The sequence below is a fragment of the Ambystoma mexicanum genome, chromosome 7q (genome assembly GCF_040938575.1).
Source record: "Ambystoma mexicanum isolate Mex_15411 chromosome 7q, UKY_AmexF1_1, whole genome shotgun sequence".
NCBI classification, from domain to species: Eukaryota; Metazoa; Chordata; class Amphibia; order Caudata; family Ambystomatidae; genus Ambystoma; species Ambystoma mexicanum.
Window position 1 is genome coordinate 520,399,673 of NC_090941.1, and position 21,813 is coordinate 520,421,485.

At 42.6% G+C, this 21,813-nt stretch overlaps 1 protein-coding gene across 1 annotated transcript in view; it reads left to right on the top strand.

Moving 5' to 3' along the window:
* Positions 1-276: 276 nt before the first annotated feature.
* The window catches only part of CPB2 (carboxypeptidase B2), a 298,149-nt gene continuing 276,612 nt past the window's right edge, over positions 277-21,813 (top strand). The window contains exon 1 of the mRNA XM_069640447.1: positions 277-413. Within this exon, the coding sequence (XP_069496548.1) occupies positions 343-413 (71 nt within the window). The 5' untranslated portion in view covers positions 277-342. The remainder of the gene's footprint in view (positions 414-21,813) is intronic.

Below are 21,813 nucleotides of genomic sequence, written 5' to 3' on the forward strand. Positions count from 1 at the left end.
AGGTTATGTTTACATGAGTGAATTCAGCTGGATAGATTTGTTTAATTGCAAACTGACCATCCTCTAAATTCGCTGAAATTATTTTATTATATCTGCAGCAGAGATTAGGGACCTCCAGATCAATAAAATGGCCGCCGTTCAGAGCAAACAAAACATCACTAACCAACTTCCCAGCAGGATCTACAAGTTTCACAAAGACAGAGGGCAAAGTATTTTAAATGTTAACCACTGTGTAAACATTTCTAAAAAAAAAATCAATTCTATGCAAAGATCGCGAGACCCGTCGCCGTTCGCCCCCAGTGGGTCTCATCTCTTGGCTGCGAAGGACGGAGGTCTTGAGGCATGTGGCGTATCCTTCCCCTTTTCCTCCTTGCTCTTTGCAACCAGCTGAGCGATGTCACCGCCTTCCAAAGGTACATTTCATTTTAAGTGTTAGATCTCGGCTGGGGAAAAATGGGATCTGCTTCGAAAAGGTCACACATTACGTTGCTGTTGCAAATGGATCTGTTTTTTTTAATCTCCAATGCATTTTCATTGCTTTAAATGTGCTTTGCTCTCTGAACTTGCACGTTATCTCTCCAAAACACCCCTAATCTATAAATAATCCTCCCCAACCCCTTTTGTTATTTTCTGCAATTTAGAATATCTCACCGAAATTCATTTCTCGGTTTCCAAGGAGATTTGCTATTTTTTTGGTTATTTCTTTCGGTTTATGGACATTAACTCATTACAAGTAATGCACGACTAGCATGTGCAGAGTAACTTGTCAATTATGTGTAATTTTTTAAATCACCTCAGTCTATTGAATTTGCCTGTTATAGAATATTTTCGCTGAAATATTTAAAATAGAAAAACCCTGATTTTCTTTTGCCATTACATCTGAAAAGGTTGGTAGACTCGTCGTCCAGGGTGTATTTGTGATTTCTGTAAAAGCAGTGTAGTCTCTTGATGATTAGCCTAACATATAATTATTTCCCCAAATCCAGAGACAAGCGCCCTGATTCACAGAGCAGTGGAAAGTGTATTTTTGCATTGCAAAGTCACTTTGGTCATGGAGGTCAATTAGGGGTCGCCAGGAGGGGTCGCAACTGTGACCCCTGAGGTCTCCCTTGCAACCCCTAAAAAAGAAAAAGGGTTTTTTTAATTTTAATTTGAGGCTCCTGGGTTGTGCAGCATGTGTCTCTTTGTTTAAGGAGTGGCTAGTTTTCTGATAGCGATAGCCGGTAAGATAGCTCAGTGGGTTGAGCGTTGGCTGCTGCAATGTGTGTGTGATCTGCAGGTTCGACTCCCAGCAAGGTCAACTCAGCCTTTCATCATGCTGAGGTTGATAAATGAGTACCAACACAGGTTAAGTTATATTGTATGTATATGTGTTCTATATGAATGCGCTTAAGCGTAAGTGCTAACACATCATTATCATTTGGCCTTGGACGATTGCTTGCATTCACAGTGACGGGTAATATCAGTCTATATGCACTGATATTAACGATACATATGGCGATCCTTTCTTGTATGAAATGTATATCACTTTACAGTGATATAAACATATTTTTTGAAGTGTACTTAGAAACAATACTTTTTAATGCCACTTCCTGTTTTGTTGAGGGTTGAAAGGTCGTGTTCCATCCCTTCCCGTGATGTCACTTCAGGGTGGGGTCAAATGACACCACTTCCTGTGATGTCATCAGAGGCCAAGGGCCATGTGATGTCACTTCCGCTACCCCTGGCATATTGGTGAAATGACATCCCTGATCTGTGACTGAGTAAAAAGGAGATATGGCTGCTGGATCCTCTGCCTGATCTAGTTCAGGGCAGAGGCTAGCTCTTTAGCTGGCATGATAATGTGGTCTGCATGCAGCAGGTTTAGGGTGTAGTGTTCCCATGCAAGGATTGGGTAGACCACATTTCGAAGAATTTGTCAGTGGCTTCCATGATATTGAAATAAGTATCTTGGGAGTCCACCTTGTAGCGCTGTAGAAGAAAGTGATAACTGTACATACCCAATATCAAGAAGAGGTTTTGTTTGTGCTCTTAAATGCCAATCCAGATGTTCTTATAGGCTGAAGAGCTGGCATTGATTAAGCGCTTAGGTCATGCTCATTGTTTAGTTTTGTGTTTTATGCTTTGATGTTTAAGGTAAGTAGACCCTGATGGATCCTGCCAGTATGATCGCTGATTACAGGTGATTGGGTTAAGTGGTTCTCATTTTTGCCAATATGGGATCATTCAAGCGATCAGGGGTGCCTGAGATTTGAGTGTAAGGGAAGTTAGTTTTACATGTATAAGTGAGTCCCAGCCTACATTCAAGGATAGCAATGATTAATTTCAATTCTTGAATTGAACAAAATATTATATTGGTGAGAATGTTTGAAAATTGGCACAATTATCTATTTTGGAGTTTGGGATCATTGTTAGTGTGTGGTTTGCCGCTGTCTATCCTGAAGTGACAAAAACACTACATCAATAAACCACCATACTTTCAATATGGTCGACTGTTACATGAGAGTTCCCGCCTCTCTCCGTCGTGCACCCTATAGCCTCTTTCCAATGCTCTGGAAGAATCTCTGAGCCGTGTGTTTAGGGTGTGGCTTTATCATCTCAAACCTAAGCCAACAGCTGACCCTTAAGTCTTCCCTGGCTCATCTAGTGGGAGACAAGTCAAACAGTCAAGTTCAACTCTAAGGTGGTGAGTGGGGTAGACTAGGGGTTGGGGAAATAGTACTACTCTGGATAAAGTGATATCCACACAGAGGTCTGGTGAAAATATACTTTATTTCATTTAATTTACAGCAGAGCGTTCACAAAGTCTCTAGGAGTGTTCTTATAGAGTGACCGTGCTCATTAGGGTTTAGAATAAAATCAATGGTCAATCGAGAACTTCAAGAACCATGTTTGACAGTTCATAACCCTGGGGGCTACCTCAGAACATATATGTGCTCAAACGGGATTCAGTCCTTTTCAGGAATCAATGGAAGTACCAGAGTCTGTTGTCCTGTGCAGGATACCCACCCTCGTGCTGTGCGCGGCCCTCAATGGGAAGTTTAGGACCCCATATTAAAGATGGAGAGCAAAGTTAAAGATAGGACTTGACTTCGGAATCATTCAAGCCTTTCTGAAGGCAAGCTGAATGTTTGTGCCCTCGGGTTGCACTATTCACAGCAATTTAAAACCACGGGCAGACAATGTTTGGTACCTTGCAAGGTAAGAGGTCAACAGTGGCGTTTCCTATGTTTGATTGTCCACTGGTGGGTTTGGTCATCAAGAAGAGATCTTCAAGTAAGAAGGACTCATGTGAAGTCACTGGGGATGCTGTTGTGCCAAATGGAAGGGCTGGAACTGGGGGTTAGGTGCAGTTGTCCATTTAATGGAAGGTAACTGAGAAGGGCTGTTCTCTAGGTTTGTAGGGTGCCATCATAGTCTGTGATAATGAACTAAACTTCCTCCACTATTTGAAGGCATTGCTAATGCATGAAAACATCAAACAGACAGAGATGTGTTTTAGATTCATGACATAGTTATTTTTAAGAAACCAAATGAAAGTGTTTCCTCTGATAAAGTGTGAATTGTCTGTTATGAGGTTTCTTATATCACACTTCATTAAACCGTAAAATATTCCACAACCCTGTTAAACCATTCAGTCTCGAAAACATTTTATGCGACCGTCACCTCTTTCATTCCATACTTTAGCAATAGAAATCATTTATGCACAGTTGCTTGCTTACTCTTGGTACTATATAGCATTTGGTGATAGTCATGATGTACCCCCCAACAATATTGTCCTTGTCTGTGGAACAATAAGACTTTTCACGTTGAGGAGCAAGCTCTGTCGCTCATATAGTTTACACAATTGTCATTGGTTGTCCTACTAATTATGTCTCTATGTGCACACATTTCTTTCTGTGGCCACTGAATTCTGCAGGGCCTAAATAGAAGACTGGCGGGACTGTAAGGCTGTAGAAAATGTTGGCGCCATAGGTAGAAACGTTCTCTAGGAAGCACGTCTTATTGAAAAGGGCAAGGGATATTAGTCCTTGGGAACACAGCTTCTCATTGTTGGTGCTTATAATGTATCATACTGGTGCCAGATAATTTGACAATCTTGGGATGCAGGTGGTCCCAGTTAATCTGCATGGGGACACGGCATGCAGGTGGAAGTATAATCTTATGACCCTTTGAGAATAATAGTGAGAAACACATCCTGGTTATTTAAAGGAACCAGAGGTAAGGGGCGCATGGATCAGTGGATACGTTGAGGCAGTAGATAACTGTTGTTAGAGTGAAGTTGTTATGAAATAGGAAAACACACTTGATCCACCAGGATAGATGTCCAGCATTGATGCCAATGTACTGGTTGGACTGTACTGGAGGGGCCATTACTGTAGAGTTTGCAGGTGTTACAGTTACTGAGCATGTACAGACTAATTTCTATATGCGGCTCACAGGAAAATCCAAAAACACATAAAAATCCACCACTATAGTAGAGTCAGCGGATCACTACTGTTTGTCTGATCAAGTGTGGAAATATGGCCAGGAAAAAATGCTGGCTCATAGAGTAAGTGTGGGTGCCGTACTGGCAAGAGTCTCAATAAATTAGCAATGCGTCCGAGAGTTAATGGCAAAAGATCATGTGCGACAAATGCCTTGAAGTCTACAGAGAAAAAGAAGAGTCAATGTTCCTTCACTGACAGTGCAGTACACTGGGTCTGGGTGCGCACCGCAGTAAACATGCAGCGTTATTACCTTTACTTAGTAGTGGTAGCCATCTAGAGTGGTTTGGCTGTAGAATCCTTTCTTCGTTCCAAACACATAGGAAGGCTGGAATATTATCATGCAAATAGGTTAAAAGTGAGGGTATAACCATTGATGAGCGCACTTAGGCTGCTTGAAATATGTAGTGTGGCAGGCTGCGTCTTCCGAGCCAAGGGGTCTACCCACAAATAACCCCTATATATGAATTAAGAAAAAATATTGGTTGGTGTGGGAAAGTCGCACTATACATCTATATTCACACTTTGAGTATATTTATAACTTTAGTTGCAAAAAGTCTGTGTACACTATAAATCAATCATTAGCATAGAAATAATGAGTTGATCATCTTGTTCAGAATTTGTTATCGAGTTCCAGCCAAAACGTGTTTCAACATTGAGTTGGGCTTTATCCCGGGTGCAACAGCGTGCAGCACCCGGGATAACGCCTGTATCATTGTTGAGGAAGGAACGGATCAATCCGTTAGAAGCAGGATTTTTTCAGGAAGTAACTGCAAGCAATAAGGAGAGTAAGCAGTACAGAGATATTGATGGGTGGCTCAATACACTTTTGTGGAAAACTTCACATTAAGCAAGGATAGCGCGCACGTAATGGTGATTTAAGAGATAACAAATCTTTAACTCTTTTGGCCTTGAAAACGACTCAATGTCGAAACACGTGTCGGCTGGATCTCGATAATAAATTCTGAACAAGAGGCTCACCTAATTATTTATATGCTAATGATTGATTTATGGTGTACACAGACATTTTGCAAATAAAGACATAAATATACTAAACGTGTGAATTTAGAGAGGTAGCGCGACTTTCCGGCACCAACCAACATTTCTAGATTATTATCCGCCATAACATGAAGGACCTGAAACTCTTCCAGGGATGGCGGGCCAAAGAGCTACATGGCTGTGTAAAGAGACAGGAAGCTGAGTAGTGTATATTTAGCTCTACAATAACTAAGGATGTTGGTTCTTAATGGGGTGTACATACTAAATTTGGAGGATGTTGGTGCACCAAGCCTAATGCTCCCCAATGGTACATTTGATAAATAGCACCACTCCACTAAAGAGATCCCATTCCAAATTGGGGTACAACCAATGACCACTCTACAGTGCTGTGCAGGTCTCAAATTTGACCTGCGAGTTTTATGATCCAGCATTGTTCTATTCTCATTAGTCATTTGTCTACTGGTTCACCCGTCTCATTAGGTTTGACAGTTTTTCTCGTGGTTCATTGTACATCTCAGTCGTCACGTTTCATCTCCAAATAGTTTAGCACCATTGGTGACTGGGTGTTGCCTGATTTAATGCACGTACAGTGTTTGCAACTTCTCTGTGATTTCACAAATAGTTTAACATTTTTCCCCCATAGAATTTCAAACATGGACAGGGGATGAGATGCACACATTTCTTGGTCTGAAGTTTGGTATGTGTCTTAAGAGAGCATTGATATTGATATTTTATTTCTATCGCACTCGTACACAAGTGTTTCAGAGCGCGACCAGGCAAGGGAGGGGAACAGGGGAGAACAAAACGGCGATCTTACTAGGCCCAGTGACATTGAGAACGTGCAAGTGCATGGGCGAGGGGGAGGGGAAAAGTGCGCTGGAAGGTGCGAGAAGTGGAAAGTGCGAAGCAGAGGAGAAACAGATAAATAACCATAAATAAATAATAAAGGCAACAAACAGTGGTAGTGCAGCCAGCAATTTACAAGTGCTAGGTTTAAGGCAGCAGACAGGGTAGGTCTGATAAGTGCAGGAAGCATGAGTAGGTAGTGATTATGATGTCCTTGGCTCTTGCGGGAACGGGCAGGAGATGCAATTTCCTCATAGGTGGTGTCCACGTATGAGTTTCCATCCCGATGGCAATATCGCTTCTCAGTTGTCCGTAGGATTTTTGCCTCTTCTAGAGGCAAACATAGGGAGGTCTCGTAATCACTTGTGGCTTCTAAGAGCATCCAGGTATTGCTGTTTAGATTTTAATCTCTGTGCTGTATGTGGAGAATGTCAACAAGACTGCAATTTCAGGCTCTGGTGTTTTAGACACAGGGTTAATCAAAGCCTTCAGATCGTGTATCGAGCTTGTTTTTTAACTGCTCCGAGCAGCTGTCTGGGGCATCTGGAGTCTACGCAGTTAGCAAGGATGTTGGCTGCTTTTTATACATATTTGCTTCAGGCTTAAATGTATTGTCCACAAGGCCAATTGTGTCTGTGTGGTCTGTTAAAGTAAAAGGGGATTTTAGTCTGTTTCCTCCCTAAACATTTTAGTTTTCAGGTTAACATCTTGAAGGCGCAGCCTTGATAATATACAAGGTAGACAGTGTTCAGCAGTGGCTCTTCCGGTAGGGACTAGATTTCTCAAGTTCCCATTGTTACATTTGGTTTCTTTGGGTGGCGTATAGTTTTTTTCATGGGAAGCAACCGCTGTCATTTAGATGGTGCCATCAGTGTTTGTGGTTCTTCTCAGTATGTCGGTCTGCCCAGGAACTGAGCAGCAAGTCGCTCCTGGGAGCAGGAGAACATTGAAGGCATGTGACTTGACCGTGCCTGCCAGGTCAAGGGAATGAATCACCATTTGGCAATTTTTCTCTGGTCGGTAGAAGTCAGGTGACCACAATTACCAGGCACAGCTTTGCCATCAGTGCAGTTCCTTGCAGGGATCAGCAGAGCTTCCTTGTGATTCGTCTTCAGGTAGGCATTTTCTACTGTCATTCCTGGCTCATCCTCAAATGGATGCAGGTCATTGGGTTCTATAAGATTTTGTGTGTAGGATGACTAAGTAACTCAGCTGCTGATCGCAAGCTTATATTAATTCATACTTTTGTCTGTCAACTAACCACTTGGTGGCTAACTCATTCAACCTTTGCAGGCTTCTTCCCAGACTTTTTCTCAGATGCGGATTCAGGATTGGCTCCAGACACCATTCACAAAATGTTCATATCTGGTTTAAGCAATGATAGCGCTTGCTTTCTGAGGTAGACAATAGCTATTATTATTATTATTGTTATTAATATTATTATTATTTATTACTTCTATAGCGCCACACGCCCATTGGCCTCAGAGCTCACATAGAACAAAGGACAGACAGAAGAACAAAAAAGCAATCATAGGACTATAATGGGACCAAAGAAAGAAAGGTTCAACCCAGTTCAATGTTAAAAATGTGTGTTTTCACAGCTTTCTTAAAGGAAATCGAGGAGGGCAACGTCCGGATCGCCAGTGGCAAGACATTCCAGCAGGGGCGTTGCTAGGGGGGGCTAAGGGGGCTATAGCCCCTGATCTTTTGGTTGTAGCCCCGGATAGAATCTCAGGAGCTACAGCCAAAAGACTAGCTAGCCCCCAGTCCCAACAGTTCTGACATCAGCTTAGCCCCGGGTCTTTTCCAGACCTAGCAACTCCCCTGCATTCCAGGCTTTAGGGGCTGGAACACTTCAAAGCTTGCTCCGGCAAATTATTCCACTTTAAATCGTGGTTGAACGAGTTTCTTATCGTTGTTAGAATGCAACGTTCTTGTGGCTTCTGCGACTTCCAGACGATTCTTCAAGTAATAGGGGCCTTGCCAGATTGACATTTGTAGGTCAAGGACATAAGCTTGTGGGTAATTCTATGTTAGACTGGCAACCAAATGTAATGAGTGTCTGGCCTGTGTGAGGTGGTTCTGTTTAGAAAGCCAGAGAGGGTAGGCAGGCACCAGTTTCTGATGCTATAGTAATGTTGTTCCTAGATTATAATTCATATGCATTTCAGAGTGGGGTGCAGCCCACGTTATTACGCCACCATGCTGGGCGCGTATTGAACTAATGGCGAAAAAAGAGACTTAGGCTAAGCAGCCTTCGGTGTGTGCTGCACATCCTAATTACCACTCGAGTCGTTCTCTTGAATCTTGATAACTTTGTTCATCATTCACTTGTGCTTAGTAGCAGCTGTCTGTGGATATCTGGTGTGTGACACCGAAATAACACACCTCTGAGAAATTCAAAAGCAACAAGTGATTTATTTGCAGATGCAAGTCTTTTGTATATGCATTTCGGACTATTAGGAGTCCTTCTTCAGGACGTTTAGCTTAATCAGATCAAAACCAAGGTTGCCATTCAACCCACAGTTTATACATCATAGACAACAAAAAACATTCACACCAAAATTGATTCCGATGCAAAAATGATTAACAGAAGATATCAGCAGTAATTGATTTCAAATTGTTGATTGCATGCAGGACACATGACAAGGACAAACACAGCACATTAATGTTTGGTAGAACATTCAAGCCAACAAGAGAGAGATAAAAACACCATTTCAGAAATCAGTTTGTTCGTATGTTGGCAGCCAAAAGCATTTGGTCAACATCTATATTTATCAGTATGTGTGGACTAAAGATTCCCGTGCCTTATGCTTTAATCATTTAGTTCTCTACAAATTCAGAACTATTAGAGAATATGCAATTAAGAGTGGTACTCTTATAATCTAAATGTGTTTCTCGTGATTTAGCCAGAGTAGCTCTGTGTTGCTGATTCCTATATCTTCGAGTCTTTCGATGAGTGTTTCATGGTCGTCTGTGTCAAAAACAGCTGATAGATAAATTAGTATTAAAGTTGATTTGACATTGGAGCCTGCGTTGGTTTTTAGATCGTCCCATATTGATAATGATGCTCTTTCCGTTCCTCTCATGGGTCTGAACCCTACTTGTATCTGGTCTAGTGTCCATTTGTTTTCTACATGTGCCAGGATTTGTTTGTAGATGTAGTTTTCTAGTAGCTATGCCAAGTATGGAATATTTGGGATTGGTTGGTAGTTGGTTAGGTCTTCCGTGTTTCCCGATGGGTCTTCAAGGAGTGGCTTGATGTATGCCAATTTGAAGGCTTGTGGTGGCACAGCTCCTGTTGCTAGTGAGTGGTTAAAGAGGTTGAAAAAATATTCTGCTTGTGTTTTCTGGGTGAGGATAGTCTTGTATACGACTGGTGGGCAGGGGTCTGCTGGGGAGCCGGCTTTGTGGCTCTTGCTAACCAGGCTGTTGAATTTTTCTGTCGATATTGGTGGGAGGTGGTTTAGTCTAGTAGATGGTTATGGTGATGGCTGGTAAGGGGGGGTGTTGCTGTTTTAGGCATGCTCTTAAAACTTTCTGGGTGTTTGTTATTTTATTTTTGAACTGGTCTGCAAGGTCATTGCATAGTTTTTGTGATGGGCTAGTGTGTTGTTCCATGCTGTTTGGTTTCTTATTTCATTGATAATGGTGAATATCTGTTGGGGGCAAGGTCACGAAGGAATGAGAAGTAGGAGAACTGACACCACAAACATGCTTTTAAAGACCAATACTGGCATATATTGGGCAGAGCCACCATGAAAGAGACAAGACATCCCTCAAAGCTCTTTACAAACATTTTATCTCCTCTCCTTAGAGTCTCTTAAAACAAATTACAAAGTTGACTGAAGAATCTAAGAACAGAGAGGTTTAGAGATACAGATCTGCCATGCCTAATTTTCTGCCATAATAAGTTCAGGAAGACCTGGTCCTTATCCTTACTAAAATAGTTCATTCTATGTACTCTAAGAGCTGGACAGTATATAACCAAATGCATCAACCTTTCATTCTCTCCCGGATCTGTGCAAAAACGACATTGTGACAATAATCCACGACTATCTCCTCTAATGGTCAATATTTAATTAGTAGGCAGGACAGTAAGCCGGAATCACATAAAGATATTTCTCAAAATCTTGTGAGGGAAGTGAGTAAAATATCGCTTTGTCATGCCCACTATTTTTTGCGTTGATAGGATTTGCAAATAGAGTCGAGACACTGAAACCAGATCTAGTGTCTTGGCCCAATCAACGTGTAGCACACGTTTCTTCACTTTCTGGGGATTAGACAATAAAGTGTCCAAAACGATCCCCAAGTTCTCCAATGAGGCTAGACATTCTTGATAAAAAGTATAAATGAAACCCACATAGGTTCTTCCTTCCCTAACTTCTTTGCTAATTAGACTGTAGAGACTATGTCCCGCACTCATGAAAAACTTTCTAAAAAGGGACAACCTTCGCCATTCTACTCTACTTAGATTGAATACCCAATTCATAATGTATGACGGAAAACGGGACACATTTAGGAATCCAGTACATTAGGACTCTCCACATCTTTGCTTCATTTAGATCCACTTCCCGTATGGCACACTTTGGGAAGAATTCAAGGCCATAGCACATGCAGGGGGTAACTTTGGCTTTATAGAATTTTAACACAGGCAGCAGGGAGAATTTCCCATATTTTATACCAATCTTCTTCATTTAGGCAGCCTATTTTAGAGACTTGACTTTAAGATAGTTCCTATAAAACATTTTGGTCTGATGCGTGATGATGGGTAAACACAGATATATAATATCCTTTTTCTCCTGGGTTTTATTATGATTCAAAAACCATGAGAAATTAGAAGATTTCTTTATTTCTTTTGTTTATTCATCACCACAATCAAAGACCTTTGTGGGTTAATACGCAGGGCGTTCAACGGAATATATTTACTAAAGGCCTCAATCAATTTTTGTACACCAATAGAGGTGTGGTCGAACAAGATACAATCATCTGCGTAGGCTGCCCACGTGATTTTAAGGCCACCAATTCTTTTGGGGGTGGGAGGGGTGCCAACAATGCTTTCTCAAGGGCTAGGCCCACATCAGCTACATAAAGATTGAAAAGACGGGGTGCTAACAGGCAATCCTGTCTGAGGCCATTAAAAGTGGCAGTGGGAGTTTACGAGGTGACTTCCTGATTCAATCTAACTTGGATAGAAGACTCCTCATGAAGGTGTGTCAATATACTTAACAACCCCTGGAATGCCCATCCTAGTTTCAGCCAAAGCTTCCTGTGATTGACCAGATTGATGCAGCGTATACCGGGGCAGTGATTAACACCCCATGCCATTCGCTGCATAGAACATAGCATTAGGGCTCCACAGTCCGTCCCCATATTTTTCCTGAATCAAATTTGGCGGGGTCAAGTATACTATTCTCTGTGCACCATTCCACCACATGCTCCAGCACTAGCCCTGCAAACATTTTCGAATCTGCGTCCATCAGCACAATAGGGCTGTAGTTATCCGGGGATAACTTGTCCCCTTTTTATATATCGGGATCACATATTAGATCTTCCAAGTATGAGGGGTATAACCTACATCCAAACTATCTTTTAAGAGAACAGCTAGAATACTCGCCCATAACTGCCTACTTTTTTTAAACATAAGGTTTGTGAGTTGGTTAAGACCGCCAGCCCTCAACGAGCTAGCTTTTGTAATTGCTCTCTCTCGACCTCGTCCACAGAGAAAATCAAATTCCATGCATTTGCTTTAAGTGACTGCCAATCCCACCCCCACCCACTTCTTTGGTACTATGTAATTCATAAAAGTATCCCCTCCAGATATCCCCTCCAGGTTTCTTCCGCTATGGGGTTGACCATACTGGTTGAATTACTTTTTAGGTTTCCAGGCCATACAGTAGAGTAGCTACTACATTTTGAGTCCAAAACATTATGGCTGACTTGATAGAGAATTTACCGTATTTAAACAAGATTAATCTTGTCTGGCTTATGGCTGAAGTACATTTTTGTTCAATTTTACCCAATTGGGAGTGTGCAGAGGGAAGGCCATCAAAGATAAGGCCCAAGTATACATAATTTGGGACAGCCTCAATGGTGGTATTCTTGATTTTCCACTCCAATTTATTTCGGCGAGATCCTCTAAGTGCATACAAGACAATTTGTTTTTGTTTGCTGTTGACAACCAACTCATTAATGCTGAAGTAATTACAGTGGGCTGTCAACAAGTGTTGTAAACCAATAGGTGTTTTAGAAACTAGTACAAGGTCGTCTGCATACCAGAGGGCTTTTACTTCAACACCATTCATTTTTGGGGCATCAGCTATTACCTTATCAAAAATCCATTTGACATCATTGATGAAAAAATTTAATAGAGCTGATGCAAGAATACATCCCTGCTTCAGCCCTCGTTCTGTCGCTATCGCAGCTGATAGCAAACCCTCGGAGTTCAGTCTTATATGCACAGCAGTGTCTGAATGTAGAGCATAAATGATGTTGCTCAGCGTGGCTGGACATTCCGCTTTGATAAGTTTGTTCATAAGTTTAGATCTAGAAACTGAATCAAAAGCGGAATGTAGGTCCACGAAGGCAAAATACATTGGTTGTCTGGTTGCTTGGGCTTGCAGTTTAATAGCATTCAAAGTGATCAAGTTAACAGCGGTCCCCAACCCAGCAACGAAACCTGTTTGTTTAGGATCACGCTGATGCGCCTTAGCGGCCCAAATATTGAAATTCCTTAGGACCAAGCGTGAGAATATTTTTCCAGGCGCATCCAGCAGAGCAATGGGGGGATAACATTTAGGGTCCTTGCGATCTTCTTTTTTGTATATTGGAACAATCAATGAGGAGCGCCAGGACCTGGGTAGCTTTCTGGATGACAGAATATGTTGAAAGGTGGTGTTAAGAATAGCCGCCCAATGTTGCAGATTTTGCTTAAACATGTAATTCGTGAGTCCATCCGTGCCTGCTGCTCGTGATGATGATGATTTATTGATGAATTCTTTCACAATATCTTCAGAACATGTTAAATACCAACGATGGGAATATCTATTTGTATAAGTATAATTACTCATGTGGTCGTCAGAATAAAGTTCGGTAAAATGCGAGAGCCATTCTGCTTCAGGGACCCCTTTGATTTGATGAACAACTTGAGTGTTAGTGTTGCATTTATTTAGCAATTCTCAAACCTGTGCTGAGTTTTTATTATGACACGCTGACATAAAGAGCTCACCATCAATTTCAAAGAGATGAGCTTTCCTAGAATGAGCCCAATTACGATACGAACATTTAGCCGCTTTAATTGCCCTATCTCTATCTACCAGATGTAAGTTACGTAATTTCCGCAGCTCTCTTTTATAGGCAGTTTTCCTCTGTTGTAGAGCAAGATCAAAGCCATGATTGTGAGTGTTCGAATGTCTGCTAGTACACGGTAAGATGTTCCTAAATGTATCTAGTACATCTACATATGACTCAAACCCATTCAACCTTTGACCATTCATGATGGAATCATTCAGTGAAGTTAACTTGTCTTTTGACCATCTAAATCGATTTTTTGCATTATTAACCACTATCATTTGTTTGGACCACTTCTGTAATTTGACGATTCTCTGGTCAGAGATGGTATACAATGATAATAAATGATGATCACTTTTGATTTGTTTAACTATTGCAAATTTGCTAGCAGTTACAAAAATGTTGTTACTCAAAAAAATATAATCAATCGTGGACATGGACCCACCTCTTTCCCAAGTATGATTTGGCGAGATATCACCTTGAATGGCTCCATTGGCCATTCTAAGATTTAATTCATCTGAGAACCGAATCCATCTCTGACTTTCTCTACTAGACTTCTTATTTTCTGACTGGATGCACGTGAGGTTTAAGTCACCCACCTCCAAGCTAGCAGAAATATTAGTGTTCTTTGCAATTTCTTCAAAAAGGGTAGACAAGGCATGGTAGAAAGCATCATCTGTAATCCCAGCAGGGTTACGAAATAGATTCATTAAAGCATAGGTTTGTGTTGCATAAGTGATTCTAACTAGTTGGATAACATTATTTGGTGACATCCAAGCTGAAATTTGAAATCCCCTGCTAGATTTCAATGCTACCAGCAGGCCTGATGTAGGTCTGCCTTTGCCTGATGTAACGGCTGGTAACAGAATGAGATCATGATAATCCCACACCGGAGTTTGTAACATCCAGGTTTCCTGTAACGCCACAATGTCAAAGCAGTTCAACTCATCATTTGCTGCCCACTTTAAATGCAGAAAGCCTCTCGTATTCAAACTTGCCAGCAAGATTTCCTCCCTTTTCTCATTAGTTAATTGTTACGATTGGATATTAGATGGCAAAACTTGCGGCGAGCTGTTCTCTCTAGCACAGAAGGCGCATAAGCATGTAATTGTCTCAGTCCCATGAGCTCTGGACAATCTGCAATCACATGTTCCAGAGTTTCCTTAATGGAATGATTGTTACAAAAACGACACCAATTGTCTTCAATATTAATTAGATTTCTTCGAGCTTGCACATCACGGGTGGCCCATAAATTAAAACGAAAGCGTAATATTGCATTTCTCACTGAAGGAGTGGTGCTTTACAGAGATAAGATTCAGTCTCTCTGTATCTCTTTGGGCCAAACACGTGATTATTAAAATCTTTATATTTTATTCCATCATATGCAGTTTTTTCTTTGCACGGTCTGGATTAAACACAAAAGTATCAATTAAAGGATTACGAGTATGGTGGTGCAGTAAAATCAGCATTAATGCTGCAATAACTCTGTTACTGAGGCATTTCACTACATTACTACCGCATTACCACACTGCTGTACTATGCGCTTGAAGGTAAGGTGGAGGATAAACCTCCAGAAAAAATCTCGAGGTAAATCCTCCACCTTACCACAATAAATCGGCAAAATCGGTGGAATTACCAATGGCAGTCATTCTACCGAAATTCGCAAGTCTTCCTTTGAACGCCAAACATGAGAATTTACACCACCCTACCGCCACTCATAATCCCGCAGTAAATCCGTGGGACCAAGTGGCTGTAATGGTAATTCTGTGGATTTACTGCCAGTATACCACCAAACTCGTAATGATGCCCAATATTTTTAATGACCAGGCAGTGAACTATTTACAGCTAGTACTTGCATGAATCATCATGTTCATCTCCTTCTCTAGAACATTCTGCCTACGACTGGTTCATCTCTCAGATGCATGGGCTAACCCCAAATAGCCGACAGGAGGTTATTATAATAAAGGTGGAGCAATTTTAAACGTCTGCATTGTGAAGAGATATTATGAAGAGTAAAACAAGGCAAAATTGCCTTTACCCTTCACTTCTGTGCTGTTTTGCAAATAAATCAATGCAGCTTGAAAATCACGCTTTTCAGGCAGTGTTTATTAAAGGATTCCATTGGAATGCTCCTGCTATTTAGCAGATGCAAATGTGAGGTGGATTGCATAGGGATCCCTTGGTTATACACCTGCATGAAAGTCCCATGTAGGCATACAACTGGGTGCTCTTCCGAGACCAGGGAAAAAGGCAACGGGGAGATGCCAACTCCTCTTTATACCCCTACAGTGCCTTTGGAAATGCTCGAAAAATGCAGAGTAAATCATTATGCCTCTGTTTTACTCCTCCATTTAACACAGAAACCCCTATAAAATGAACCCCCTATTGTTCTTCCATATCCATGAAGTATGGTGAACAGGTTACCGGCAATGTTTCACCTCAGTCATTGGTTCATGTAGTCTTCATCAGGATAGTTCTATTCTTGCTATCAATTACTTTGTATTCCTTATACCAGTGCTTTGCCTTGATACCTATACTGGACAGAGCATAATTGTATCTATTGATATGCCTTTTCTTTCACCAAATAGACAATTTGATGAGTTTCATATAATGGAGGTGTTAACATACCTAGTGGGATCACCTACAAGGAACATTTACCCGAAAGGTTATATCTAAACCAGGCCATTATATGGCACCACCAAGCTGATTTCATTGGCATCAAATGACCTACCGTTCTTTAATGCTCACCCAAAATGAACACGTGTGGAGGCCCAGCCTTATGACCACCCATATTTAATGATGTCTTCGCGACCAATCTAGCACAAAGTCTCAACATTCCCAATGTCGTTTTGCATGTGTGTGCAGATGACTCTCAGCATCATAGCTTATTCCATGAAAGTAATGTAGATCATCAGTCTTATGCAAGTTGCCTCATGTATGTAAAAAAATGGGTGAATATAAACACCCTGTGTCTAAACAGCTCTAAGACAGGGATTCTATTAGTCGGCCCAATTGACCCAAACATTGGCTGTCTCCCCTTTTTGTAGCCATCGGCACTGGGACTGCCTTCTGCTACTAAATCAAAGGTTGCACTCAAGGAATTACATTTTATTTTTTATGTGTGTTCTGATTTCGCAAATAATTTCGCAAATTGACAATAAAATTGAACACACCGAACAATAGAAAGTTTTTGAGAAACATAAGGCAACTCAGTTAAATACAAAGTCACAATCATTATCTAAAACCACATTGCACTTCAGCAGGCTAAGACTGCAGAGTTATTAATACATAGTAAACATCATTAGCCAAGATCGTTTTTTATAAGTTTGGATAGAGCCAAAGTCAATGATGTAAGAATGCCTGATGGCATTCTGTGCCAAAACAAATCAGATGTTTAAAAAACTACAGAGTTAATGGAAGGACTTAAAAGTAAACAACGATGTTGCTAGTAACCTGTGCATTCGCCTAAATAATGTCTGTCCATGTTTTTTACAAGATTTACATGAAACTGCCATGTTGGTTAGCCCTGCTCTTATGTTTACAATTTCACGATTTAGGAAAATGTTGAGTCGTAATCTTAAAAAACATGTATCTATGATGCAAACTGGGCAATTTGAAAATTATACCAATTTGTTTTCTTCCTCGGGTAGTAGCTTATTGAGCTTGTATTTGGCTAGTCCATCGTGGGTGTTCATCCAGTCAGTTCCCCAAAGTTTTAATGGAACAGGTTTTGGGCATTCTTTAAGGGTAAAGGGGTCTATGTTGAAGTAAACCAACAGAGAATTGCATTTGAATGTGAGCATATTAGGAACATTCTCTTACCGCGTCTCCTGCGAGTTTCTAAATAGGCAAAAAGTTTGTTCTTAGAGAGAAACAAAATCGCGGGCTAAAGTAATAACAGATTCCACTGTATTCGAGACTTGAGGCCCAGTTTGAAGCATATTGATGAAACAAGGACACAGTTCGGCAGGCGAAGAAGAGTCATCCATAACAGACCCTCAAGTTAAGGTAAACATGACCAATCTGACGTGTCATAATTCCAAACCGCAAACTAAGCTATGTATCACTTTGCCGTTACAGAATTCTGTTAAAGCAAAGAGAAATGGCAAGATCTGTTGCATATGTACCTCCTATGCGCAGAATGGAGTAGCATCTACTTCCTAAGAGGAGCATGTAGCAAGTGTGAGCTGTTCTTGTCGTATATTTTAAACCCTAGCTATGTGACTTATTTTACTTGCTCCATTTTCTACCCCTCAAGAAACCAGTTGAATGAAGTAAGCTTCTTAGGGCCTGATTCATGGTATTATTTGTGCACAGAGAGCGTGGGTGTGGCTTGCGCAGAGGGCAGGGAAGGGGGCAGAACTCGTAAAATGAGGACGAACAAGTGCAAATGTGGGCGTTACGAGTGACGGCCCGCAGGCAGGCCATCGCATGGCCTCTATTGCACGGAACAATACATATTCCTAGATCCGACCGCACAACCTCTCAACAGGGAAATGGCCATGCAAAGCCCTCATTCTATCCGCCACCCGAAGGCTGCCGTACAGACACTTGCGCATAGGATTCACTGCGCAGAGGTAAGATCGGGGGTTGGATTCAGGAGTGTGTGTACACAGCCGGGGTTCCAATCTAACTTAGGGGTGCGTGTATGCAGTGTAGCGGGGTGCAGGAACGTTTTACGGGGGTTCGCACACAGATTTTCGGAGCTTTACCTGAGTTACGATAAATCGTACGCATGTTGTCCGGGTGCTGGTAACAGTTACAGGGGACCACAGGCAGGGTCCATGAGATGCAGGCCTGTTTGCGGGTGACCGCATGCACTGTTTTAAGGGTGCATGTATTGAATACCGGGGAGCGTGCAAAGGTAGCTGTTCCTGGCTGTTTTCGCCTTATGTGGGGACATGTCGGGGGCGTTCATACAGCAACATGCGGCTACAGTTACTTTGCACGAACAATCCAGGAATAAGCTGGCCCGCGCAGAGTCGTTCTCAGCGCGCAAGCTGCAGGATTTCTGCACACCATTCCATGAATCGGGCCCTATGAGTCCGAAAATTAATGTTTGTTTTCCAAATAGTCGGCTCTTATTAAAAATTACATCTGATACAACAATCTCAACCCCAGTTTCATTGTGAATGCAGTCATTCTGTCAGCCTACTACCAGATGGGACTGATTAGTGGGGTCTACCCTCTTAACATACTATTAAGCGCAGTACCATGTGGAATGCACTGTACCGAGTAGGAAACTGATAGCCCATAGTTTATCAGCACAATACAGCACCCTTTTTTTTTGGAAAGATGTCAAGGAATGCCAAGTGCAACTGCAACCAAGCGAAGTTATTTATTAATGTGTACTGTGTACAGCGCCTCTTGCAAACCATTGCCAATTTAGTGCATTCGCATTAAGGCAGTGGGTTAGAAGCAGTAAGGGAAAAGGAGCGGATCAAGATGGGGTGATGGAAGTGCATGGTGGAGGCACACCTTCACAGCAATCCAAGGTAACACATTCCCTTACTCCTTCGTCCTCGCCCCTTTCCTCCAAACCTAGGGGCGAGTACCAATACGTGTTGGGAAGATGGCATGAATGACATCAGATATGACATAGGTACAGAAGACATGTGCATACCTGTACAAGCTCCCTCTGCCAAAGATATTTCAGAGGACTGCCTGCCCTGACAGTGTACCCAGAGAACAATGCCTGCATAAGACTTCAGGTTTTGCCCAAGTCACTCCCTGCAGATGTCTTCAAGTGGGCCACGATTCTGGACAGCCACGGACACTGCTTTCGCACTCACTGGTGGGAGGGGGCAGGTAATAGGGTGCCAGCAGGAGGCTGGGAGGTGAACTGAGCACCAGTGGGGAGCGGGGCGGGAGGCATCTTCCCCTCTACCCCACTCCCCTGGCTCTGCCACTGGACCCTCTGCACCTGCTGTGATGTATTTTCCATGTGATCCCCCTATACTTGCTTCTCTCGCTGGGTAGATCTTTCCCAGTGCAAACCATAAGCTGAGCGGCGGGACTTTGTGAAGGGCAAGTCTACATTTCTTTTTTCACGGACACCTGGCTTAGCATGGGTTAGTAGGGATAGTGTAAAAAGATCCCGCAAACATGCAAGATATACCAGCCCAAAGGTTAACTGAACAGTAACTGTCAACTGTATGATCACCACAGCAACATGTCACCCTATGACATAATGCTGGCCGGTGACCTTTGTAGCATGCCCTAAAGGGTTCCATGCTGGCTAGAGCAGCCACATCCCAACAGCCATGCCTGTGGCTTCACGGAAGACTGACAAAGGGTCAGTCTTTCCCGGGGTTCGGCAGCACCGGGATCGCAGGCACAGGCAGGACCATCTCTCAGACCAGATGGAGGCAAACCTATTCACAGCTCTAACACTGGAGACTCCAAGCCCAAGAACTACCTAGCTGCAGCAAATGACCTTTTGCACCCCAGCAGGGGATGAGGGAGATGTTTTTATCTTCAGAATTGGAGGGATATTTCTCATGATGCTTGGGCACGGTAGATGATTGACAAAGTGTATTGACTTCCTCTTCCCCTGCCCCCTCTTTCTTCACTATCAGCCAAACCCTTTCCTCGTACGCAAATTACTGTATCTGAGAGCTTTTGAGTGGGTTATACCACAGGAGGAAACCAGGGATTCTGCTCTGGATTTTTCACAGGTGAAAATGATAGAGCTGACTTTCCTTACCATCCTGGATCTTTCCATGTTCAACCTTGCTCTTCCCAGAGAGAAGTTGAACTTGACTCTCACAGGGGGCCAGGTTCTTCAGAGTGACACTGCGGATGTCTCCCTGCACATTCATATTTGGGCCCGCCATAGCAATGGCCACAGTTTCAGAGTGTCAGAATTTCTCGAACAGGAACCTTCACTTTCATCACAAAGGTCTCTAGAGCTTTTCCAAATTGATGGGAACCATGGCGACTCCTCTCCAGCAGTGGGCGGTCACTGTCCATACTGAACGAAGCAGTGTCCCCTAAACAGACCTCTTGCCCTTTAGAAGGTTCAATCCACGTTGTTCATTCTAGGCCTTTCTATAAACTAGAAGAAATCTCACCTCAACCCTTGTCAGAAGCTCCACCTCATTGGCTTCCTGTGGGACACCGAAGGGGCAGGGATTTCCTGCCCCCTACGGGCATTCAAGCCATCTCTGGCACCTCTGCCCCTTTCAACTACTGAACATCAGTTCCAGCCCTACTTTATCAGAGGCTCCTGGAGCTCCTTTCAGCCTGTGTGTTGGTGGTGGCCAAGTTGTTCATCGGGATCAAAGCACCTTTTGCCAATTGGCTGTCGTTCTAGTGCTCCTTTCAGGGTTTGAGAAGCCTGATTGGTGGTCTCATGTGCCGCACCTTTCGGTGGGGGTTTGCTTACATGCCCCTGACCCTCCTGTCTGTTTGAACATGGATGCCTCCTTCGCAGGGTGGAGAGCAGTGTTGAGTCATGAGCAAACTCATGATCTCCGGACTTCATTGCAGCAAAAGTTACATATAAACCTCTTGGTGCTGAAAGCTGCTTTTTTAGCCCGCTGGTTATCTCTGCGTGCCTTGCAGGGCCCTTGTGTCCTGGTACACAATGACATCAATCCGCTATGGTCTACATCAACAAACATTTGAATTGGGCGATTGCGCCTGCCATTTATGAGCCAGAACCATTGCATTTGATTACAGATAAGGAGAAATAGCATATGAGGAGACACACAGCTTGTAGGTGTTGTTTGGGTATTTGCCAACCCATTGATTGCCCATGGCCATGCTAAACCCTATGGCCATTCCCACCCAGTTCCTGCCCCTTCCCCGCCCAAAACCCGTCCTCATGGGAATTCTGAGCTTGCTTTAATCAAGCCTTACCATCGAACTTTGCACTGGAAGTGTCTGCCAGTAGTTTTTCACAGCAGTCTTCTGAGAGTTAATGACTTAATTGGAGTTGTAAACCCGCTTTTGGTGTAATAAAAATGTATTAACCAGGTCTGCCTTCAGCTACTCGATGTATAAGCCGTATGCCTGTCCTTCACTGAAGTCCTGTTAAAAACAAGCATTGGCAAAGCTAAACGTGTTGGCTTGTGTATAAGTATTAGGCATTTGCCAGGCACTGCTATTAGATGTGCAGGTACTTGCACCATTTTGCACCTGTTACCATCAATGGCCAGTTTATACCACTAAGGCAGTGCCTGGCAAG